Below are 25,730 nucleotides of genomic sequence, written 5' to 3' on the forward strand. Positions count from 1 at the left end.
TGTTTTGAAAGAATAACAGTGTGGTTAGGAGTCACTGTTGATCAAGACCAGATGCATGCAAGCTCTCCCCGGGTCTCAGTGCAGACAGCTGACCAGACAGCATACTTTTGAAGTGAGGATGGCTTGCAGGTGTGATAACACATCCTGTCTTCACAGAGTGTAATCAGGAGTTTTTTGGAAGAGTCAAACTTTTTCTGAATGAATTAAAGAGAAGAAATAAAAACCACCATTTGCAAATAGCAACAGGCCATCTTCCTACAGTTTGGCAGTAAAAGACTCAGAATTCTAGCTTCTGATCTAAGACCTTCCCTGGGCTCCCATTCGCTGCTCTGAACTAAAAACAAAGAGACCAACTGCATCTGGAGTCAGAAATGAGCTTGAAGCCTTTTCCACCCACTACCTGGGTGATCTTGGGCATGTCAACTTCCAGGAATTTTTCACCTATAAAATGTTACCATGAAGATCAAATTAAAGAAAAACTGCTTGGTGTTCTATCTTAAGGATCCTATGGGCAAATATGTAGAAACTACGCCCTGCCCAGGAAGAAGGTTGTATGTTCATAGACCTAAAAAACACCTTTAGAAGTATTGTATTAGAAGCAGAATTCGTTTTCTAGGGCTGCTGCAAGAAATGTCCATCGACTGGCTTAACCAACAGGAAAGAATTTTCTCAGTTCTAGACGTTAGAAGTCCAAGATCAAGGTATCAGTAGATTTGGTTTCTCTCCTTGACTGGGAGATGCCTGTCTTCTCCCTGTGTCCTCACGTGGCCTTTTCTCTGGGCATGCACAGGCCTCTTCTTGCAAGGACACCAGTCAGATTAGGTACCATCCCATCAGTCTCATTGAAAGGCCCCATCTCCAAATTCAGTCCTTTTCTGAGGTCATGGGGATTAGAGCTGCAACATGCGACTTGGGAAGATGACGGAATGCAGCCCGTGACAGCCCGCAGCGCAGGATGGTGTTCAGGATTAGAAAGGCAAGAGACCCTTTGGAGAAGAAACTAATCACTAAGTACCTAAGAAAAAGGGGGAGAGGGATAGGAAGGCCACAGTGAAAGAGCTGCCAGAGCTTATCTGTCATTTCTCCCACTCACAAGGGAGGGGACCCTAGTTAAACACTGCCACGGGCTGGGCTTGTGGCCACTTGACCTCTTCAGGCAGTTGCCACACAGAATCAGCCACCCATTCTCAGCCACAGTGTATCTTTTTGCCCTCAGACCTTGGTTTGGCAAAAAAAAAAAAAAAAACACTAGCCTGGAAATTCCGTAAGGGGAGACCACAAATGGTTGTGACTTTTGCCCCAGGCCACCAGTGGCCTGCTCCATAGCTGTCAAACAAACCATCAAGATATTATCTGCACCCGAATGACGGTCCCTTTATCCCTCTGTGCCACAAGAGGGCAGCAAACTACAACATGTCCACAAGGGTCAGAGGCCCAAAGAGGAGGTAATTTATCTTACTCTGGAGCAGAACCGCCTCTGGGGAAAATGTGGAACCAACAGAGGGTCCATGATCCCAGACCGCCTTTTCCTCCAAATACTTCAATTTATTTTAGAGCAAAAAACGAACGCTTGCAAATGCCCCAGGGAGCCATCCAAATCAACACTTAAACCTCCTCTGCGGGGGGGGGGGGGGGGGGGGGGGGGCGGGGGCTGCGGCAGGGGCCCCCATACCCAGTGAGCAAAGTCGGGCTGCCCAGCCCTGGCCTTGGTTACTCCTTCCAGCCATGAGGACATAAATTGCCACTTGGCCTCTGCCCGCCAAATGGTGAGACAATAGGAGCACAAGAGGGTCCCACAACCAAGGTCAAGTGACCACTCCAACAGGAGGTGCTGGGCCAGACACCTGCCGAGCTGCAGAGGAAAGCCCTGGGAGCTATTGCTCAATAAACGCTTTTTCTAAAAGCATTCTTTCTTGACTTGTCCTTCTAGCATCGAGATGATAAACTGAGGGCAAAGGAAGGTGGAGCAGGTGTACTTCATTTCTCCTCAGTGTCTCTGTCAACAGAAACGGAGGGTGTGGGGAAGGAAGGCCAGGGTGCTCCTTCCCCCAGCCCCACACCTTCCCACTGGAGGCCCCCCATCAGCCTTCACCTTGGCACAAAACCCCCACTGAATTTGGAGTGTCCCCGAGAGGGTGTCCAGCTTCGAGAAGTGGGGGTGTCCTCTCTCCTCTCCACAGAATTGGAGGCACGACCCAGAAAGGAATGAGCCAAACCGAAAGATACAGGCAACACCAGGTCAAGAATGGGGTTGGGAGGAAATCTGGGCCTGGAACGTGGGTGCGGTTGGGTGGGAGTGGGTGTGGTCTGGCTGCCATTAGTGGCTCCATCCAGAGCATAAATACCATTCTGCGGGAAAACAGCCTCTTTACCTTACCCTGCCCCACACCAGACCCCAGAAGGAGCTGAGCCATAGTTGTAGATAGCACATCTTAGAAATGTGCAGTGGAGGCTCCGGGAGGCCCCGAGAGACTGGATCCCCCACCCAGGGCATTCTTTCCACTCTTGTTACCCCAATGTGATCGGCCACCCTAAATCCTGGGATTCCGACCTACACGTGACCATCCTCATCATGCCAGCCGTGACAGCCAGCATCCTCCTAGTTCTGGGGAAGCCCAAGAGTGCTCCAGCTGGGAAGCAGGGAAGAGCGGCACATCCTCCAGCTTCCCCCAGGCCACCATTAAAATGAAGTTGGATTTCAGTGCCATCAGCCAGACATGAACTGGGTTGATAGCGGAAATCATTCCTGATCATGTCAGAGTTAACTATTTTTTGTTGTGCATTTCTCCACTGCACAATCCACTTTCTGGATTCTGTGCCCAACTCTGATAGAGGGTTGAGTTCTGAGCTACGACTGGGAGCCAAGGAGAAAAGAGACTGGATCTTCCCGTCTTAGTGCCCACTACCTAATGCCTAGTGTAGGCAGCCCCAGGGTTGTTGTCTTAGGGTAGCAACTTCTTACTAAAGCTTTTTAAGTTAAAAATAATCATTGAGGGGCTGGGGATGTGGCTCAAGCGGTAGCGCGCTCATCTGACTTGCATGAGGCCCAGGTTCGATCCTCAGCACCACATACAAAGATGTTGTGACTGCCGAAAACTAAAAAAAAATAAATAAATAAAATTAAAAAAAATAATCGTTGAGCCGGGCACAGGGGTGCATGCCTGTAATCCCAGCAACTCAGGAGGCTGAAGCAGGAGGATTCCAAGTTCAAGGCCAGACTCAGCAATTTAGCAAGGCCCTAAGCAACAAGTGACTCTCTCTCAAAATAAAAATGGCTGGAGATATGGCTCAGTGGTGAAGCACCTCTGGGTTCAATCCCAGTGCCAAAAAAAAAAAAAAAAAAATTTTTTTTTGAATCTAGGCCCAGAAGCACAAGCCTGTGGTCCCAGCTACTGGGGAGGCTGAAAGGCAAGAAGATTGCTTGAGTACAGGAATGCAGGAGAGCCCGGGAACGACAAATAATAACACTAATAATAACCTCTACTGCAACAAAATCAGTATATGTGAATTGTAGAAGTTGGAAAAATATTTAAAATAACTGTAACAAAAATCTTTAAACACCTGTGAGAAAATAGATCCACCAAAAATAAAAAGGGGGGTGGGACATTTCCTATCACCTGGTGAATATCACTGTTAGTAAATTATCATGTATTTTTCCAGATCTTTTTGCATATATTTATATACATAATTGCTTTCTGGTATGAGACTATACCACACATACTGACACATACTATGGGGTAACTTTCATGCAATAAACATTCTTGGGGCTGGGGATGTGGCTCAAGCGGTAGTGCGCTCGCCTGGCATGCGTGCGGCCCGGGTTCGATCCTCAGCACCACATACCAACAAAGATGTTGTGTCCGCCGAGAACTAAAAAATAAATATTAAAAATTCTCTCTCTCTCTCTCTCTCTCTAAAAAAAAAACAAACATTCTTCACTTTTTCATGTCAATAAACTGCTGTCATCTTATGGAGTATTTGTTCACTATTCAAATTTCCCTAGTTTTCTCAAAAGTATTCTTTACAATACGTGTACCCAAATGCCCAGCTTTTTAAGTGGTACTGACAGGTAACTAGGCCCCAGCACTTCCGAGGGGGCACCTTCTGGGTTGGTCAGGTTGCCCCCCTGGGTTGAGGAGACAGTGGCCTGGACACGGCCCAGGGGGTCCTGAGTGACAGGAAGACCATTTCCAGCACAAGTCCAGCAGTGCTGGGCTACCAGACAGGCCCAGGCAGAAGGCTTGGAGAGGGAAATGTGGGTCATGCCCAAAGCACAGGGCCCCACCCCGAAGTTTGGCAAAGGGTGAGCAGAAGTGAGAAGAGCAGGTGGGAGCGAGTCCACTCCCTGCAGCCACCAGGAAAGACCTCCCCACCCTCTTCCTCCCCAGGTCACTTCCCCTCATACAGTGAGTCTGTTTGCTCTCCTCCCCAGCTCCCTTCACCTTCAACCTTTCCCAGGGCCCGTTCCCCCAACACAATAGCAAGGGCTACCCCAGTGCATCTTGGGCAAAGGACAGTTTGCAGAAGTGTTCACAAATAAGTCCACGTGGATGCCACTCACACCAAATCCAGGAACATTTACCATTAGCTAAGGAGTCGTGGTTCCCTGGGCTTGGAGAACAGCCTGACACTGTCTACCCTGTGCAGGTCCCTGGGGACCTGCACTCCTGACCTCCCAACATTCTATTTAGACACCAAGTATTTAATCTTAAAAGTAAGAAAAATCAAGGCCGGTTTTTCCTTCCTTCATCCATCCCCGCCCCTCCCGGGGCTCACTGTGGGCCCCACATGCCTCCCCCCCCCCCCCCGACCTCACCCCGTCCAGCCCTTCTGTCCTGGGCTCCCCAGTCTTCCCAGCCATCTCTGTCTTATCTCTGGAATAGATCACGCAGTTATCACTCCCTGGAGGCCTCATGACTAAAACCTTTGCCACTTCCCCAAGCGCCTTCCCACCCTGTCCCTGTCTTAGTTGGAAATTCCAACACATTTGTGGACTACTCTCAAGCAGAAAGGGTCTGGACACAGGGTGGGGCGCCCACAAATAGGAGAAGTCTCCCTGCACACACTGTCTCAGCATTCCTGGCCCAAGTCCGGACTCGGATGGGCTGCAGACAACAGGGGTAAATGTCTAACTTCTAAGTTATCTGGGTGCTGTCACCAAGATTGCAGAGTGGAAGGTCAATGTCCTGGCCAACTCTACGGTGGCTTCTCTGGCAAGGGAATCCATTGTATTTGGGAGGAAAGGTACCAACCCTGCTTCTTGTCTCTAACCCCCACAGCTCTACCACCCTTCCCTGGCCCCAGCCAGTCCCTGACCAGGTCCTACAGGGGACTCAGACAAGAAGGCACTGTGTCAGGCCAGGGTGGATGGAATGCTCCAGGCTCCTCTAAAACCCAGCAGACAGCTCCCAGGGCAGGGTGCAGACGGCCCCTGGAGGGCTGCGTGTGAGACTTGGCACATGCAGGACCAGACTCCAGGCCATTGGCTGCCACTCTGGCCCAGGGGGCGGGGGGGGGGGGTGCTCTGAGGCCATCTCAGCATCAAGGCTTCCCACGGGGCCACTTGGATGGCAGCTGGAACTATGCTCAAGCATGAAGACAGAAGAATGAGGAGACCCCACCCCCCTCCTTGGACTCTGCACCCCACAGCCAGCCCATCACCGCCCTCCTAGGAGCCCCCATCTGGCCCACCCTCAAGGATTAGATCACTCAAGAGCCTCCAGGGGTTCCTGCTGCTGACTGGATCAAATCTAAAACCTGCAGCTGGGGGTCAAGGCCTCCCCCACCCTCCCCAGGCCTTTGTGCACCCAATTCCTGCTCCAGAAATCCCTTCCCACCTCAAAGGTACTTAAAGGAGGAATGACAGTAATTCTCCCAGAAAGGTTATTGTGAAAATCAATTAATACATTGAAAATTCTTCAACATGTGCCTGGTGTAGTGCTACAGTGCTCAGTCAGTGTTTAGCTAGTATTCTGTTATTTTCTTCCCAAATCACACCAACCAGAGTGAGCCCCTCCTTCCCTGAGCCCCTGTGGCTCTTCAAAGTCACCAACCAGAAGCTTCTCTGGGCTGGGACCTTGGAGCTCAGTGGTAGAGCTCTTGCCCAGTGTGTGTGTGAGGCCCTGAATTCAATGCCCAGCAACACAATCAATAAATAAATAGAAATAAAATAGGCCTCTGTCCCGTGGGACCCAAAAGTCACTTTGACCACTTTGGCAGGTGGCCAGTTGCTCAGCCAGAGGGGCCCCAGCATTCCCTTCACTATGCCCACACAGAGGAGAACCCCAGCTTCATATTTTATGGTTTATAAAACATTTCCCCATCAACTTCCATAGCGTGGATAGACAGGGTAGAAATCATTGCCCGTTTCCAGATGGGGTCCCCAATGCTCAGAGCCCTGGTGACACAACCAGGAAGTGGCTGAATTAGGCCTCAAAGCCAGCTCTGCTTGATCTCCAGCGCAGCGAGTTTTCCTCAGCACTGGGCTGGGTCACAACCAGTTAAATGCATCTTTCTCCTTCTAAAAAGAAGCTCAGATGCCAAAGGAATTAGAGACAGCCTCACAATGAGAACCAGATGCCCTGCCCCTCGTCTCTGGACTGGCTCCCAGGAAAGGGAGGACAACAGGCTGATGTGTGGCCCCTGCAGCCGCCTTGCCCATGAGCTCAGCTCCTGGCAGAAAGAGCTCCCTTCTGAGGAAGGCCTGGTGGGCTCCCTGGGCCCAGGAGAGCCTGACAGCAGAGCGGGGGCCGGACCCCAGGCTGCTTCACTCTGGCGGTTGGAACAAGGAGTGTCCAAGGCCAGCCATGTTGCCATTAACCCTCTCTAACCTTAATCACCCTGCAAACTGGATGCTGCTCCTGTTTTTCAGATGAGAAAGCTGAGGCTTGGGACATGCGACTCTCTAAGCTAACAAGAGGAATGCCAGATGTGAGCCCTGGGCTGTGGGGCCTCACTTCAGGCCAGCCTGCAGTTGTGAGCCCACCAGGGAGAGCTTGTCCTCTGGGGCTCGGATCAAATCGGGATGCTACTGCCCAAGGACAGGGACCACATTCTGCCTCGCCTACAGCCACTTCCCTGGGGCCTACAGCTGTGCACCCCCCACCAGCCGGTTCACAAGGTCCTTACTCCCTCCTGGCCTTTAGGGACAAACGCCAGTGCTATGGTTTAAGGTTCTTTTGGTATTCTCCAGCAGGTCAGGGCCTGGGGAAGGAAGAGAGGACAGGGCTCCATGAGGGTCAGAGGCAGGACTGAGCAGGGGTGGGGGGTGAGGATCCGAGGACAGACCAGGAAAACAGGCGTACACAGTGAGGGGGACCCAGGTAACCAACCCAGCTGCACAATGGAGGCTCATTTCTCTAGCCCACGCTGCCGCCACGTGCTACAGAAGGCCTGCAGAGCTGAGGGAGGGCCAGGCGCAAGCCAAACCAGGGGAGGCTGGGCCCAGGGCCCTGTCGGGTGTGCAGCATGGGATCCAAGTTCCTGAACCCCAGCAGAAAGGCTGTTCACATTCACTGAACAAACATAACAACAAGCCATGACCACAAAGCAGAAATAACAATGAAACCAAACTCCACCCCAATCCCAGCCAGCTCTCCAGCCGGTGCTGACCCAGGAGAGCACCGCGGAGCTTCTAAAAGACTCTGAGCTGAACTGTACTACTGGCCAGGCTTTGCCCACCTGCGCCCCACACAGACACTGTCCACCAATCACTGGCCGCATTCCTCCCTCGACAGACGCTGCCCTGGATCCCACTTTATCCCTTTTACAGTATCCCAAGTTAAACCCAAACTCCCCCTTGGCACTTAGAGTCCTCTGTGGACTGACCCTGCCCGAGGACCTGAGCGATGGCACCTCTGCCCACTCAGCGACAGCCACTCGGGGTCCCTAGAAGCTCCTCTCTGCCCACAAAGCTGCCTCCTCCCATCTTCACCAGAGGGCACCTGCTGATCTCACGGAGCTCACTCAGGAACTCTTCCAACCCCTGAGTCTCTCCTTCATGGAAACTGTCACCTTTACAAATAGCATCTGTCTCCTGCAGTAGACCATGCTCCAGGGCTGCACCAGGCCTGGCACACAGCAGGCCTTAAGCAGGTGTGCTGGAAAAACAACAAATCAGCAGGGGCTTCTCCCAGCCCTGAGCTTCCCCACACACACACACACACAAGATCTGTCCCAAGCCTCCACTGGACACAGCTCAGAGACACCTCTTCCAGGAAGCCTCCTGAACCCACTCAGAAGTCGTATTTCCCTCCTCTGAACAATCCTTAGGGAACTTCCCAAGAATTATGGTCCATATGTCCATCTGTCCATCTGTCTCCCCGGACGATTGCAAGATCTTTGAGGCAACCCCAAGCCCCTGGGCCCAACCATCAAACTCCAGCCTAGGCCCTCTGGGAAGATGACTTCCTCCTGCCACTTGTTGACTCTGACAGCCCCTGAAATAGAGAGCTGTTCCTTCAGTTTACCTCTGAGGCTAAGAGGAAAAAGTGCTCACGTTTCTCCTTATTCTAAACATTCATATGCTGCTGTCCCCGGGTATCCTTTGAGAATTAGTTCCAGGACTCCAGGCCCCATTCCAAAACCCACAGATGCTCAAGTACCTTATATTATATGGCAGAGTGTTTGGATAGACCCTACTCACATCCTTCCCTATCCTTTGTCATTTCTAGGTCACTTAGAATACCTTATGCAATGAAGATGCTATGTCAATAGTGGTTACACTGAATCACGTATGAGGTAATGACAAGAGGGAAAGTCCACACGTGTTCAGTACACATGCAATTTTTCTTTTTGAATATTTTCACTCCTCTGTTGGTTGACTTCACAGATGCAGAACCTGAAGATGTCAAGAGCCAACGACACTTGGCATTGTGTAGACTGTAAAGGGTCAGACTTCCAGAGGTACCCAGACCTAAGCCATAGTGCTTTCCACACAGAGGTCCAGCCCTACTGAGGAAAGAGAGAGAAGACCTAACTACCTCCACCAGGACTGCATTGTAAAGGTGTTGTTTGGCACCCACAGAGGAGGGTGATACACCAGGAGAACATTAAGGTGACATTTACAGCAGTCACTTTTTATTTACCAAATTTCTACCCATCGCTTCCCAGTGCACGGTGTTCCTTTTCCTTCAAAATCCTCTTATCCTAGCCGGGCGCCGAGAGCACTCCTGTCATCCCAGCAGCTCGGGAGGCTGAGGCAGGAGAATTGCAAGTCCAAAGCCAGCCTCAGCAATGGTGAGGAGCTTAGGAACTCAGTGAGACCCTGTCTCTAAATAAAATACAAAATAGGGCTGGGGATGTGGCTCAGTGGTTGAGCATCCCTGAGTTCAATCCCTGGTAACCGCCCCCCCCCCTCAAAAAAAAAAAAAAAAACCTACCCTACCTTGTTCTTTGGAGCATATTTTTGTTGGCAAATAAGGATAAATGAAGAAAGGGCAGCTCCTCCATCTCCACTCCAGAAAGGGGACCAAAAAGGCTGTTGCTTGGGTGGCAGGGGTCAGGAGAAGGACCAGAATTCAAGCCAGCTGCATCCAGCAATGATGCTGAGGAAGAACACAGCCTCCCGATGAGGAAGACTGCCGGGACCTCGGCTCCCTCCTCGCTGAGGTGGACATCCAGGACCAGGACAGCAGGAAGGGGCCAGGGCAGGACCACAGACTCAGCCAGGGTGTGTAGACCCCGGTTTGGGGTCACCCCCCAAGTTTAAATCCCATCTCCTCTACTCACTGACTACAAGGAAGGCCTCGGGCATCGTTCTGAGCAGTGGTTTCTCCATCTTTAAAACAGATGGGGAAGAGCATCTGCCTAAGAGGACTGCTGTGGAGGTTAACTGACCGCACATTTTCATAGGGCCCAGTGAGTATCCCTGTTAGTATCCTGTGGCTGGTGACATATTCTCCCTGGAGGGGTAAGAGGAGACGTCACAGAAGGCAGCCTTTGGTCTTGAAGGTAAAAAGGATTTCTGCAGATGGCAGAACAGGATGGAAGATAAGCAGAGGCGGGAACATGCCTGAGGCTGAGCGCAGTCATTGTTACAGCAAACACTGAGTGCTTCCTCTGTACCAAGCACCCCTGAGTACTCTGCACATCCCCCGCCCCCACTAACTGACAGAACACCTGGAGATGAGGATGGAGAAAAAGGCTCAGAGCCCTGTTCATTCAAGCGATAAATATTTAATGAGCACCTACTGTTCAGCTGGGCCCTGGAGCAAGGAAGGTGAGCCACCGGGCTTCCATTCTAGAGCACCTCTAGATGGATGATGCATAAACAAGACCATTTCACACAGTGACAAAGGTGGTGAAGGAAAGAGCCAGAGGCTGAATGTTGGGGGTGCATGACCCACAGTGATGAGTCTACAGAGGGGACAAATGAGTTGGCATTGAGGACAAGAAGGTACAATCAGGAAAAAATCGAGAGGAGAGTGTCCAGGTGGAGGGAAAGTGAGCATAAAATGCTCCCCGCACTGGCTGCAGGTTTGGGGGAGTGCAGGGACACAAGATGAGGCTGGAGACACAGATTGGGAGGGTCTTGAGTTTTATTCTAAGGGTACTGAGAAACCAAGAAAGCTTTTCACAGGAAAGCCACATGGCCTGATACAGATTTTTTGAAGCTCATCTGGCTGCCCCGGGGAGAACAGACTTCAGGGCGACATTGACCTTGGACATGAACTCCATCCTGAGCCAGAGAGCCAAGGAGGCAGCCTCCACACTTCCTGTCCCCAGGGGGGCGAGGCCACAGATCTGGCCTTGGCGTCTCCAGAGTCACTGTGGCATGGGCTACTTAGAATTGTCCCTTGCCTGGCCAAGGCGTCTCTGTTTCCAGCCTCTGGGACTGAGGAATGCATGTTCTCTAGTTATCCTATTTCCTGGCATTTTCTGAATCCACCTGGGAAAGACCCACCAGTGACTTCAGAGGAAAATAAATTGCAGCAGCACTGGTTGTTTTTCAGCATTTTTACAAGCCCCAGGGCTCCATTAAGTTTAGAGCATAAGTGCATTGAACAATGTTTGCTCATAAGACGTTGGGTGCACTTGGGTCTGAGCAATAAACAGGGACAGAGCTATGCTCTGAGGCTTAACCCAGCAGGAAGATTCCTGGGCTGAGCACCCAGGACCCACATTCAGCTCCTGTCCCTGCCCCTAACCTCCGTGCAACCTTTGATACATCTCAGGTCCTCTCTAGGCCCAAAAGCTCTTCAGCACACACAGGGTGGAGTAGATATTCCCTACGCCCTTCCGGCTGTTCCAGATCAAAGACTGCAGTGAAGGGTTCCTGGGAGTTCAGATCTGGGGCAAGCCAAAGGCAGCTGCAGAGAACCGCCTGGGCCATCCTCTGGTGGTGGGAAACTTCTGAACATTAACCCATATTATTTTCCTTTCTTCTCTTAGCTCGTCCCCTGATTCAGGCAGCCAAGGGGGCCCCAGGGAAGGGCTATGATAGAGGAAGGAAAGGAAGGAGAAGTTCAAAAGCCCAGGCTCTGGGAGAAATGGAAAGACCTCCAGGCGCCGGTTGTAAGTAAGCGCCAGACTTTCAAGGCACCCCGCTGTCCCCACAGACAAGAAAAGGATCCCCAGGGTGGCAGGAAGTAGAAGCCCAAGTGCCACTGAGGGTTGGTGGTCCCTCCTGAGAGCAATGGCCTTCGGTCTCCTCCAGGTACAAGCAGTGAGAGGATCTAAAAGCAGTCAGGCCATTAAAAGATGGTCTGCTTTTTATTATCGCCAGGCTCCAGCCATTCCAAGCCAGTGACCAAATCTTCCCACCTGAAAATTTCTCCCTGTTCTAAGTTCTCTCTTCAGTTCCCATTGAGTGTTAATGGTATGATACAGATGCAAGCTCCAGATAAGTACAGGTTTATTTTTACATAAATATTATATCATTTTCATGAAAATTATTTCTAAGAACTCTCAGTGATACAGGTAGTCCCCCAAATGTTCATTTTTTATGCTCATTAGTGTCATATTTTTTCCATATTTTTATTGATGCATTACAATTATATATGATAGTGGGACTCATTGTTACATATTCATAGGCACATACCATGTAACAATATAATTTTGTCAATATCATATATCACTTGCACATGCTAGGCGAGCACTTTATCACTGAGCCACAACCCCTGCCCTCCCTTTGATTTTAGTGAGATCCCTACACACACACCATTCTTTTCCTTTTTCCTTTCTAGCTTTCACATATGAGAGATAATATGTTCTTTTTTTTTCTTCTAAAGAGAGAGAGAGAGAGAGAGAATTTTTTAATATTTATTTTTAGTTTTCGGTGGACACAAATCTTTGTTTATACGTAGTGCTGAGGATAGAACCGGGGCCGCACGCATGCCAGGCAAGCGCGCTACCGCTTGAGCCACATCCCCAGCCCCGATAATGTGTTCTTGACTTTCTGAGTCTGGCTTATTTTCCTTAACATAATGCTCTCAAGTTCCATCCACTTTCCTGCAAATACATAATTTTATTCTTCTTTATGACTGAATAAAACCCAAGTGTGTGTATATGTGTGTGTGTGTGTGTATACTTTAATCCATTCATCCACTGATAGACACCTAGACAGGTTCCATAATCCCACCATGGTGAATTGTGCTGCTATAAACATGGATATGCGTATATCACTGCAGCATAATGACTTTAATTCTTTAGAATAAATACAGAAGAGTGGTATAACTGGGTCATATGGTGGTTCCTTGCTTAGTTTTTTGAAGAACTTCCACACTGATTTCCATAGCGGTTGTACTAATTTACAATCCTGCCAACTGTGTAAAAGTGTTCCTTTTCCCCACATCCTCTCCAAAGTTTATTATGTTTATAGTCTTGACAGCTGCCAGTCTGACTGGTGTGAGATGACATCTCAGTGTACTTTTGATTTGTATTTCTCTGATTGCTCAAGATGTTAAACATTCCTTCATATACTTGTTGGCCTTTGTATTTCTTCTTTTGAAAAGACTCTGTTTAGTTCATTTGCCCATTTATTAACTAGGTTGTTTTTAAACAGTCCTTTTATTATTTATTTATTTGACTGAAATTAATTGTATAAATTTAAGGGGTTCAATGTGATGTTATGTGTACATGGGAGAAAGATTATAACATATCCATCATCTCACCTTTTTTTGTGGGAGGGTGGAGGAACATTATTTTGTTTGGGTATTTTTTTTTTTTTTTTTTTGCCCAACACGTTTATTTCATGAGGAGTTCATGGAGGTTTGGAATTCTTAGAGCTAGCTTCAGACTCAGTTCTTATGTCCAACTCCTATTAGGTGCTCCGTGTTCCTGCATTTAATCAGATTCAGAACAAATGACAAACGAATCATGACTGCAAAGATCAAGAAACAACTTAAAACGTTGCTTCATGGCTGGAGATGTAGCTCAGTGGTGGAGCACTTGCCTAGAACATGCTAAGGCTCTGGGTTCAGTTCCCAGAACCATGAAGAAAACAAAAAAGTTGCTTCACTCCTGTACAATGAGACCACTTGGAAATTTTATTTGGTAAATAATGAAAGAATGTAAGGTGTGATATTTTCATTTGGCAAACTAATATTGTAGTTCATACAGGAAATATCTTACTGAATTATAATATCCTCAGAGTTGAAATGTGTTCTTTTTTCAACTGTTGCTTGTTTTATTTTTTTAATTTTTTTAGTGATTTTTATTTATTTATTTATTTTTTGCATTACTTGTTGCTTGTTTTAGAACTAAAGAATTAATTTTAAAAAAACCTGTACAATTTAATTTTGCCTTTTACATATATTTTGGCTTTATGAGAATTTGTTTATGGATGACTAATTATTTATATGAAATGTAATATATCAGACTATAATCAAAAAATCAAAGTGCTATTAGGTAAATATACAGACTATTAAATAACAGTTGTGTTTTTCATGTATATTCGTGTGTGCTCTTTTTTTTTAAATTTTATTTATTTACTTATTTTTTTTAGTTCTCGGCGGACACAACATCTTTGTTGGTATGTGGTGCTGAGGATCGAACCCGGGCCGCACGCATGCCAGGCGAGCGCGCTACCGCTTGAGCTACATCCCCAGCCCCCCATGTGTGCTCTTATATTTATTTGTTTATGTTAATTGCCATGATTCTATACACACTTTCTCCCCAGAACCAAGAATGGCCTGGGAGAAGCCAGACTCTCTGGCACCCAGGAGTGAGCCGAGGGGCAGAGGATGCTAGTGAGTTAAAGCCTAAAAATGGTACCAATATACTCAGGAGTTGCCTGATAAGCAGATGACCAATGACAAGGAACAGGTTGGTGATAAATTACATTAAGCACCAGATATCTTCACCAACACAGTTAGAAAGTCAGGTTCAGGCCCAGGGAGAGTGACCCCCCAAATGACCAAGATTAAGTTCTCAACTCCTTAACAGAATGCAGACTTGAGATTGAAATTACATTTTACTTTAGTTATATCTGTTATAAACATTTTATATCATGTATTATATGTAATATGTACGTATTATATATAAAATACATACATGTAAAAATAAAATATAATGACATTAGTTATAAAAATAAAAAAAGATGACAGTTGATAGATGATAAATAAAGGATAGCTCTATTTCATTTTGTAAGCACCTGCATTTGAGAACCCTGAATCACCATATAAGCTAATCAACCAAAAGTAGCAAGGTGCTCAGATCAGACAGCATCAGGTTGTTGGCTGGGGAAGCGGGGTTAGGGGCTCACCCGGCTCCTCTGGTTGGAGGGTCTCAGACTATGACAGTCAGAAGGAGCCCAAGGTGGTCTTTTCTACCCTCCCCGTGCATGTAGGGCAACTGGAACCCTGCAGAGCCACTCAGCCCCTCAGCATCTGAGCTGGGTCCTGACCCACTTCTGCAACCCTGAAGCTCATCTCCCCGACAATGGCAGAGAGCAGAGCTGTGCCACCCATCCTGTGGGTGCCATCCTCAATAGGAGCAGGGGGGCCTCCGCAGTAACTGGCCAAATCTATGAGTGGGAACAAGCTCAGGGCTGGGAAGGTGGAGAGGGCAGACAGGCAGGAGGGCAGGGCATGAATGACTCACCCCAGAACAAAGGACCTGCAGAAGTCAGCAATAAAATGAGAAGCATCCTGGAAAAGGTCAACAAGAGAATCGTGTCATTCTGCTGTCAACCCCCAAATCTGCTGTCCAAATCCCCAGAGTAAGCCTGTAAAACAGAGGGGAACCAGTTTCCTCCCTGCAGAACAAGGACTACCTCGGGTTCATCATCCACGCCCCTCCAGTAGAGCTTATCCTGAAACAAAGAACCTGCCGGTTGGTTCTGTTCTGCTGGGCCACCCTGGTCTTGGGAAGGCACATCCCCCATCCCCACCCCCGCTCCACCCTTCCACCCCCCAACTTTCAGCTGAGTCCTGCCTACTGGAAACACAGTGCCTGCCTACCCACTTGCCTGGGAGCCAAGAAAGTACCCAAATCTGTAGCAAGTTGAAGCCTGCCCCTGCCCTCCCTGAAACCTTGGGGCCCCAGTCACAGCCAAAGCCAAGTGGCTTTGTATCTGGGTACATTTGGCAGCTGGAGGGTGGTGTGTGACCACAGTAGGTTGCTCTGAAGCCCGCAAGGACACACATGTTCTGGAGACATTAACATCTCTTGCACACGTTCAATAGGCTACCACCACCCTAGTTTGTGGGCTGAGTGACAGACTCAGAAATTGACCAAGATCCTTGTGGAAGACTAAAACTTGGTCTCTGGCACCTTCCTTTCCTAGCCCTGACCATCACCACCAACACCCCTTCTGCCCTTGGAATGGAAGGGCTTGCAGGCTCAGGAGAGCCAACACCAGGGAAGGGTAGTAGCTTGCTTAAATTCAGGCATCTCCCAGATAGAAAGAATCCCCAGGGCAGCAGGAGGCCTATGCCGTGCAGTTTGTAATGGCAGAAAAACTAGAAATGATGCAAGTGTTCACCAACAAAGTATGAGTAAATTAAATTATACTACATCCATGCAAAGTGATATTCGGCAGCATAAAAACAAAAATTCCATGTATTCATAAGTGCCAAGATTTCAAAAGCAATCCAAGACCTAATGAGTGGGGAAAGTGAGCTCTAAAGTCAGCCATGCGTGTAGCATGATTCCATTATTGTTGTCATTCTATATTTGATGCCCTCTCACCCATCCTCTCTGCCTTCCCCTGTCCTGCTCTGGGCCCCAGGAAGCCAACCTTTAAGGACCACAAATCCCAGGTTCCCTTGCAAGCTGAATGCCAATTGGATTGGGCCAATGGAAAAGCCTCTGGCCAGAGATCAGAGGATGGGACAGAGGCAGATCCCTCCCTGTCCTGGGGCTTTTGCTCTACTTTGGCTGCAGCTAAAGGCACTGGAAGAGCAGACTTGACAAATGTTCCCACCCTAGATCATATCAGATGCATTAAGATATGCACATTCCTCACAATCAATACAGTGTTGACTATAAGCTTTTTGAAAGGGCTTGTATGAAGTTATTAATTTTGATACTAGCAAGAGATTATGCCTTTGGTTCATACAATTTAAACTGTATTGAGTTTACATACAATGGCACAAAAGTTAGCCTGAGTTGCAATTAACTAGTTGAAATAATGTTACTTTGATAAAGATTCATTAATTTGAGACATTCTTTTTATATTTTGGAGCCAGGAGATACATGATAATTTTTTTAAGGCCTTCTAAAAGTTCACAAGCCCTCAGCAATGGAGCTGGTGGAAAAAATATCTGGAATGTTCAGATGTTGCTGGGCCCCTCCTAGGAGGGCCTGTTCCAATGCAGGAGCAGTCCCAGGGGTCACCAAGGTTGCAGAGAATGGACCAAACCCACACGGGAGAATTTTCTCTGCTTGAGAGCTATTTCCTGAGCAACCAAGGAGCTAGCTGGCCAGGGAGAAGAAGGGAGACTAGCCTCCATAGCTCGTTCTATGAGCTGACCCCATGAGCTGACCCAAGCCTAAGTCAGTAGTCTTACTAGTCCTCCTCCAGTGGCACAGCCAGATAGCATGGCCTGCCCAGGGCCTTCAACCTGTTTTCTGGGCCATGCTGAGACTTGCAGCAAGTCTGCTGCCAGCATGAGCTGCTACTCCAGTGCCGCAGTCTTGGCTGGACACAAGATCACGAGCCACTCACAGCTTTGTAGATTCAAACAGCAATTCTTTATTCCCGAACTCACACTGGCCTCTACACACGTTCTGGGGAAATCCAAGTTCTGGGCCCAAATTCCCGTCCCAAATACTTTTCAATTCCACGAGAACTCAACAGGAACTCAAGGATTGGGTGTGCCTGCCGTATTCTCCCGCAGGGTACACCTTAAACCTGGAACTTCCCTAAACCCAAGATTGTCTTAAACCCAAATTATCCTAAACCGGGATACTTCCTAAAACCTGCAGGATACACCCTAAACCTGGATCCGCCCTGGTCCTTGAGCAAGGTCACCTTACTAAAGCATACATGCAATGTCACAGTGAATGTCCTCTAAGCAACATGGGGTACGCTGGCAAGGAAATTTTGATGCGTCATTCCTACTTGGCAATGGCCCTCAGCACTCCAGTTTCCTACTCATTGGGATATGCCAAGCACCGAGCCCAGGGGTGAACACCTGGTCTCAGTCAACACCTTCGAGCAGTATGTGCTGGGGACGCTGCTGGCTCCTCCCCTCCCACCAGACCTCTAAGTAGGGACTGGGGGAAGCCTCACGGAGGATTATTGAATGTGCCTCAAAAACCTGGCACCCACATGTATTACCAACACATACCCCTTGTATGAGAAGGGGGCCGGGTCAGGCCTCCAGGTCCCTCAGCACCCTCGACCCTTAGACTCTGGGTGAAGTTCTTTCCCCTGACCTTTCCTAAAAGCCAGAACCAGGCCCAAGGTGCTTACACCATCTTAGCAGGCTCCCCAGAGGTCGACGGGCCCAGCCTTTGAAGCTCCAGCTATCCAGGGATCAGGCTCTCCCAAATCCAGGCACCGGCAACATAGGGCTTGAGGGTGTGGAAAGATTGGCAGGAACTGTGCCAATTCATTGCTGTCCCCTTGGTGGTAATAACTGAGTGACTTGTCTTCCCCCAGAAGGCTATCTTTGCAAAGTGACCAGATAATGGTCCATGAGCAGCCAGAAATGGGGGCTCCCGCCCTTTCCATGTGCCAGGTGGGCTTAGGGCTCTGGCCAGGGCCTCAGCACAGTGCAGGCTTTGAGGATGAGAGCTGAGGTTTGAGTTTAAGAGGCTCAACACTCTGAGGCTCGAACTCTGACCCTTGATCAGCACTTTCTGCCTCACTGTCCCTCATGGTGGGTCAGAGAAGCAGGAGCTTTGCAGGCTCCAGGGCAGGGGACAGAAAGGCCCACCATGGCCAGGTAGGGCTCTCCCAAGGGCCGGGATGGAGAAGCCTGTCTAGGCTACTTGGTGGTGGAGTCAAGGTCCCACCCAGACTCCCACCTCCACCAGCTGGGCCTGGGAAGCCATCAACAGAAGCCAGCTGTCCCTGCACTGAGCCAGGGCCTTGTTGGGAGGGGGGGTAATATGGAGGAGGGAGGAAAAAGGGTTAAAGGATAAACACAGAGAAACAAGGAGTCAGAGAGGAGCAGAAATGTCAGAAACAAGCACAAGACAAGCTAATTCCTATCATATGACTGTGAAGAATTCCCTGGAAGAAGCAAACTAGAACCTTTGATGTTGGCATTTTTAAGGTTCCTGCCTCCATGACACTTATCAAGCCATTCTCTGCACAGCCAATGGTCATCCATGCAACCAGGAGGGCCTTGTGTTTAACTACTCCTCTGGGGGAGGATACAGGGAGATGTCCTCACTGTAGGACTCCAAGACAAGGATACAAAGTGTCCTGGGCATTCTGAGCCTCTTTAGGAGGCTTTCCTACAATGCAACCTTGGAAGTTCCCTTTCCTGCAGTAACCTTACTTGTTAAAACGCCTGTCTTGAGGTCAAGCCAGAGGCAAAGGAGTCAGCTAAGCCCAGAGGTATAGCTGATGGACACAGCAGGGCAGTTCAGGAAACGGTCAACCTAATGGCCCAGGCCAAGGCTTACTCAAGATCCTCTGCTGCCCCGACTCACACATGTGTAGACTCGACCAAGGAATCTGGAAGACATTCCAGGTGGAGATGTGAAAATGTGGTACTTGCCCTCCTGTTCTGAGCAACTCTCTGTACTAGGACTCCTTGATTCCTTGGTCAGAGCCAGAAGCATAGATGATCTTATTATGCTCCTTATACTACAAAGAAATCGAGACAGAGAGAGGTGAAGTTCTTGGTTCAAGGCAATTCACTTCCAATGCGATGGGTCTGACACTCAATCCATTTAGTCTCACTCTTCAACCTGTTCTCTCTCTTTTTTTATATTATTGTTTTTAATTGTGGAAGGATTCACTTAATATGAATTTTACCATTTCAAACACATTTAAGTGCCTTGGCCTTCTTATAAAACCACCACCACCTGCAGATGTGCAAAACTCTTCTTCAGCAAGCAAACCCCGAAACTGCCCCACTTCACACTAACTCCCCATGGTCCTCTCCCAAGACCCTAATAGCCACCATTCTACTCTCTATCTCTATCAATTCGACTTCCTGAGGTATCTCATATAAGTGGGAATCACATGTGCCTGTCTTTCTCTGAATGGCTTATTTCACAAAATATAATGTCTTCAAGGTGTGTCCAAGTAGTAGCAGGTGTCAGCCCTGTTCTCTCAAAAAATTATTTTGGATTGATGATAAATTTATCAAAAAAAAGTTACCCAAGGAATCATAGTGAAAAGTCTCCTCTCAGGCCCCTCCAAATGCTTCTCCTTTCTAGAAACAACCATTACCGTCCACTGAAGAGATATTTTGCAGGCATACAAGTAAGTACATTCATGGTGTCTTTTGACTCAGTTTTACCCTGTTCTGTGCTTTGGTTTGCAGTCTGTCTAGAAGATCATTTCCTGATCAGTTCAGATCTTCCCTGACTCTTCAGCTACCTAGTGCCTTGCTGTAGGGCCACACGGTAACTTACTTGACAAGTCCTGGCTGTAGCTAGTTTGGAACCTGTGCTCTCAACCCTGTAGAGGTGCCTTGAAGTCGGACAGTGCAGGTCGCCACGGCCTCCAAATAAAACATAATGCAAAGGACTTATTCATTGATCCATGCCAGGGATTCCTATTCAGCCAGCAAAGGAGTCTTACACCTAAAGAATCCCAAGGTTAAAATAACATACAGTGAGCACTGTAAACAGGGGTGGGGACAGACCCAGCGAGAGTTATCACTGAGCCTGTCGAAGACTTCATTGTTCCTGCTCCCAGCCCTATTACTCCCAAGACTTTTGTTTCAGGAAACAGCACCCTTTGAACCCCAATGCCCAAGCCAGGGTCCATCTCAGCAGATGGGAAATCAGAGCATGCCACTCCTTGATAAAAATCTTCAAGAGCTCCCAGTACTCGGGGCCTAAAGCTCTTAGCTTGAGGCTTGTTATGTTCCAGCCACTGCCTCTCAGGCACACTGGACTCCTTGCTGTCCTAGGGCCCTGGTGCTGCTTGTCTCCTCTGCCTGGAGACCCTCTATGGGCCTCATCATGAAGCCATCTATCTAGAAAGTCCACCCTGAGTCCCCCATCTAAGTAGGTCTCAGCACCCTGCTTAGTTCTGCCCAAGCAAGTATCGAAACCTGTAATTATTTCATCTGTTTGATTGTTTACTAGTCTGTCGTCACCACTCAAGTGAAGCTTCACAGGGATTTGGGTCTGGTTCGTTGTCACTGTATCCCTGTCCTGGATAGTTACCATCAGGACAGCAGATGCTGAGATAGAGCTTGGAATGCAAGATTGTAACCAGGAAGCTGTACCTGAGATGGAAGCAGGATCCGGCAGAGGGAAAAGCTGAACTCCCTCTCAGCCAACCAGGCAGAGGGCTCTGGAGGTTTGCCCACCAGACTTGTTCACCTGGTGCAAAAATGCCCAGGCTTGCTGGGCACAGTGGCGCATACCTGTCCCAGCTACTCAGGAAGCTGAGGAGGGAGGTACGCTGGCACCCAGAAGTTCTACAGCAGCCTAGGCAACAAAGACTCCATCTCAGAAAAAGACAAGAAGGGAGGGAAGGAAAGGAAATGCCCAGGCTTTTAGAGCCCCTTCTTGTTCTGCCACCAAATGTGATCAGCCTCCAGGGACAGTGTAACCTTGAGAAAGTCAGTTCTCTGGGTTACTGGCAGCTGGAGTTTGTCTTCTGACCACACTCCTGGAGGCCAAGTGGCACAGAGTTCATCTTGAAGGGGCTCCTGCAGTGCCCCTCCGTGTCTACCCCAATTCCCAACTCCTAGCATAGTGCCTGGGGCAGAGAAGATGCTTGGAATTTTTGAATAAATGAATGGGTGGATGTTTAATTGAGCCTTGAAATACAAATAGGATTTGGAGAAATGGGCAAGGCAGGAAACTCATATTCCAGGCATGGGGCTTAGTTTGTGCAAAGGTGAAAAGGCGGGAAGAAAACATGGAATATGCCCAAGTCCACAAATAGGAAGAGAGAGTTAAAGTGCCCTGCAGGGGAGTACAGAAAGGAAGTTCAGATGTTTGGAAAAGGCTGGTGGGCAAAGGCCTTGTAAATCGCACTTGAATTTTATCCTGCTGGCAAGAGGAAGCTTTGAAAGGGTCTCAAGAAGCAGAACGGCATGATCCGTGGGCTTTAGGAAGATCATCCCAATGGCCCTTCAGAGATGGTTGAGCAGAGCACGCCGAGAGGCAGGAAGGCCGGGGAGGAGCGCATTCCGTCCAGGAGGCCCGTGGTCATAGAATAAGGGCCCTGGAGAAGGAAGGGAACAAGCAGAGAAAGTGGCCGTGGGAGGCAAGAAAGAGGCTAAGGTCAAAGCCTGGGAACTCCCAACACTTAAGGCCAGTCAGCAAAGAGTAAACAGCTAAACAGAACAAGAAGGAATGGCCAGGGAAGGAAAACAGGAAAGAACTTGCCGTGGGAGCGCAGGGGAGAGAATGGGTGGAGGAGGAGAAGGTCAGCAGGGCGAAGACCAGTAAGAGGTCAAGCGAGATAAGACTGAAGGTGCCCCTGCATCTGGCCACCAGAAGGGCAGGTGGCCCTTCTGGGTGGGAACAGACCTAGCCTGATGCACAACATCATCCATCTTAAAATCTGGGGTTCGATTTCTGATGCGTGCGCTGGAGAAGTCCATGTGCTTTGATCCAAGGTCTCCCCCAACCCTGACCACAGGGATGCTCCAAATCACAGGAACCTGTGGCTTGTGGTCCAGCCTCCTTCCTTGGAGGGGAGCAGTGGAAGAGCCAGTGGAGAATCAGGGTCCTCCGTCCAAGCCCTGTCCCTGACACCTGTGAGGGTCCTTGGGCCTCTGTCTTTCCTGGGATGGTGCGTCCAGGTGGGCTCTACAATTGCTCCCATTGATCTGGCCTGCCCCAGTGCTCTGGTTCAAAGAGAGAGCACAGGTGGCCAGGCTTCATGCCCTCTGACTCAGGTTCCCCTTGTTACCTCCACACAGTACTCTGGGCCTCCCCCCTCCAGGTGGCCCATTATGTGAGTTCAGTTTCAATGACAACAGAAACCGGTTGAGAAAAGAGAGCGTTTACTTATTCCACAGAGCTGATGCCCAAGTAAATAATGCAGTCTCTTAAGTGGAGCCTGCACCCTGACCTCCTCCCTCTGGGCACTGCCTGCAGCATATAAGAAGGCACTAATGCCTCCGAAGGCCACAAGACGACAGGATCCAGAGACAACCAGAATCACCAGGGCCTCCCACCATGAAGCTCATAGTCACCTTCACCCTTGTCCTACTGGCTCTCTGCTGCAGCTCTGGTGAGTATCCAGGGTCGCTTTCTCCCAAGAGTGGGCTCCCAAACTGTGCACCACCTCATTCTGCTCAAAAGAAGGGGTGATGAGCTGCCCGCATCCTCTCTCTAGTGCGGGGAGGGCTGGGGAATGCTGATTCTCAGAGCGCCAAGCTGTAAGAAAACCTGCGAAGGACCCCATCTTCCATACCCAAGACCTCAAAATTCCAGGGAATGGAAAAGCCTGAGGGGGAGGTATGAAGGAGATCCCATGCAGATGAGAGCATCCACCCAAGAACAAATGGGATAGGGACAATGAGCCCCTCCAGCCCCACCTGGGACAGTCCCCAAGATGTCAAAAGACCTTGGTACAACCTCCGGGTTTGGGGTCTTCACCCAAATCTGGCCATGAGTCTGGAAGGCAAACTGCAGAGACTCATGAAAAGAAACCCAACCCAAAGCGAAGTCTCTTATTCGGGGCACAAAGGAAGATTCCAATAAGGGATCTTTCCTGGGAAACTGCTGACCAAGAGTGGAGTTTTCTAAACATTTTGTCCTCTGCAGAAAGGATTAGGCATCTCTAAGTAGTCACTGCTGTAACTAAGAAGAAAGGAATGGAAATGAGAGGGGGAAGGAGGGAAGAAGAGGGCGAGGGAGGGAGGAGATCAGCACCCTGTCTTTGGGGAACAGGATTACCTAACTGTGTTTTTGTGCTCTCCATCAACTTCTTCCACTCCTATTTGAAAACGTTGTTGTTATTTTTTTTAATAAACAAACTCCAATTAATTCAGTTGCAAAATTTCGTAATACCCATGGATATACGTTTTATGACTCTGGTGGCTTAGACAACCCAAACCAAGAGGCAGTGGGAACAGCTATCTTGCAGAGAGGTTTATTTGTTTTTCAGGGGAAATGACATCATTTTGGACTGAATGTTTATTAATTAGAAGATCTCATTACAGTGCATAGAGGTGGGTGGCTCAGCAAGATATAACTGAAATATGTTAAGGGGTGGATTGGGAGTACATTTGTATATCCATATATGTGCATACAACAGTAATAAAAATAATAACAATACTCAGCACTTATTTAGCACTTATAATGTATCATTCTGGTTTTAACCCTCTTAACATACTATCTCTTTTCATTCATCCAACAACCCAAGGAAGCAAAGATATTGTCCCCATTTTACAGAGAAGAAAACTGAGCTACTGAAAGATAAAGTATGTCACCTGATAACATTGTGAACTGAAAGGAGGGGACTTGAGTCCTGGAGAGGGTTCCACTTGGAGTGGGGCTGAATTTGCACACAAGGCAGAGAATTCAAGGACAGGGATTTGAGGCTCAGTGGGAAGCTGGAAGCAAGCAGAAGGTAGGAAATGGTGATTGTCCCCCATGCTCCTGAAGGAAGGGACCTGAGAAGGCAGCACAATCTGGCAGCAGTCCAGCAGAAAGGAACACAGTGAGCTGAGAGTGCCACAGGCCTAATACCACGTGTGCCTTTGTCTTCCCCGCCAGGTTTGGGAACCCATGTTGGGCTAGTAAAGGGTTTTGCCACTTGCCCTCAGTGACACGTGGCTCAGACCATCATTAACCACAAGTGGGAGGCAAGTTTCTGGTGGAAACCAAAGTTTTCAAATTTTTCTCCTCCCAGCCCAGACACTGCATTAAAAAAAAAAAAAAAAATCAGACCATCAGCTTCTCCTATCCAGACTCTACCTAGAACTCCAGCAAGAAAAAATAAAAGGCCATCCTATCCCAGGAAGACTCAGGATGGCTTGAGCAAGCCATGAAAAGCTGGCCATGACCTAGAACGTATTCACACAGTGCCAAATCATCAACTGCTTGGAGCATCACCAGATCCTACATTCTAGTGCATCAACAAAAGGCTGCTATCTCTTGCTGAGGGGCCTGGATGTCTGCATCTGGGGCAGAGGGCTGGCCAGCTTGGAAAAGGGCCTGCAACCATGTGCTTTCTCTTTGCTATATTCCAGCTTCTGCAGAGACCTGCCCTGAATTTTTTCATATCATGGAAACACTCTTCATGGGCACACTCTCCAGTTACGAGAGTTCAGTGGAACCATTCAACCCTGATCCGGACATGAAAGAGGCAGGAATCCAGATGAAGAAGCTGCTGGACACCCTCCCCGTGGGGATCAAAATGAATGTCCTGAAGCTCTCAGTAAGTGGCATCCTTCACTCACAGCAGGTACAAGTGGCCTCCCCAAGCCCTTCAGCTACAGCGTCACCCCGTTCTTCAGCCCCATTTCTCATGCAGTGGGGAGAACCACAGGACCAATGGACAGCCCAGGCAAGCCGGCACGGGCATCTCCCTAGGCATTTCCCCTCTTTTTGAATTTTATTTATTCGTTTGTTTATTTATTTATTTTGAGATGGGGTCTCACTCTGTTGCCTCGATTGGCACTGTCTCAACTCCTGGGTCCTCACAAGGAACTAGGACCTCGGGCATGTGCCACCACACCCAGCTCCCCTTACTCCTCCTAGAGCTTTCTGAACCCTTAGTATATGTCAAAGTCTCTGTGGGCCATCATCCCCATTGAACTCTGAGGTTCACTCACTACTCTATTGGGATTTTGTTCCATTCTTTGTTTCAGGACAAAATATTAAAAAGTCCACGATGTGCTGGGGTTTAGAAATGCAAAGCCCACCATATTTGGAAACCAGAAACGTCCAACTACCAAGCCCCTGTTGCTGTACCCTGCCTGGTCTTGCTCTCTACAATAAACTACAAGCATCTCACTGGCATTTCTCTGACCTTCTTTTTAGTTACCTGCTAGAGCTAGAAGGCTTGCCCCTGCTAGGTAAGGTCAGCCTGAGCAAAGAGAGGACAGCTGAGCTTGGCTCTTGGACTCCAGGAGGAAACTCAGAAGTCCACCCTCCCAAGTTTCTTTCCCCTAGGCTTCTGTTATTTGTCACCAAAAGAACTCAGATGCCCTCCCACGAGATCTACCATCTACTCAAAA

General features: G+C 48.7%; 1 protein-coding gene across 1 annotated transcript; it reads left to right on the forward strand.

Annotated features, from left to right (window-relative positions):
• Positions 1-22,719: 22,719 nt before the first annotated feature.
• Positions 22,720-25,400, forward strand: LOC308642462 (uteroglobin-like; the record flags this gene model as incomplete). Its single annotated transcript, XM_081281406.1, has 3 exons — positions 22,720-22,774; positions 24,741-24,928; positions 25,362-25,400. The coding sequence occupies 3 exons, from the start codon at positions 22,720-22,722 to the stop codon at positions 25,398-25,400; spliced, it is 282 nt and encodes a 93-aa protein (XP_081137532.1).
• Positions 25,401-25,730: the final 330 nt, after the last annotated feature.

This window comes from Spermophilus citellus (genome assembly GCF_964194105.1).
Source record: "Spermophilus citellus genome assembly, chromosome: 2".
NCBI lineage: Eukaryota > Metazoa > Chordata > Mammalia > Rodentia > Sciuridae > Spermophilus > Spermophilus citellus.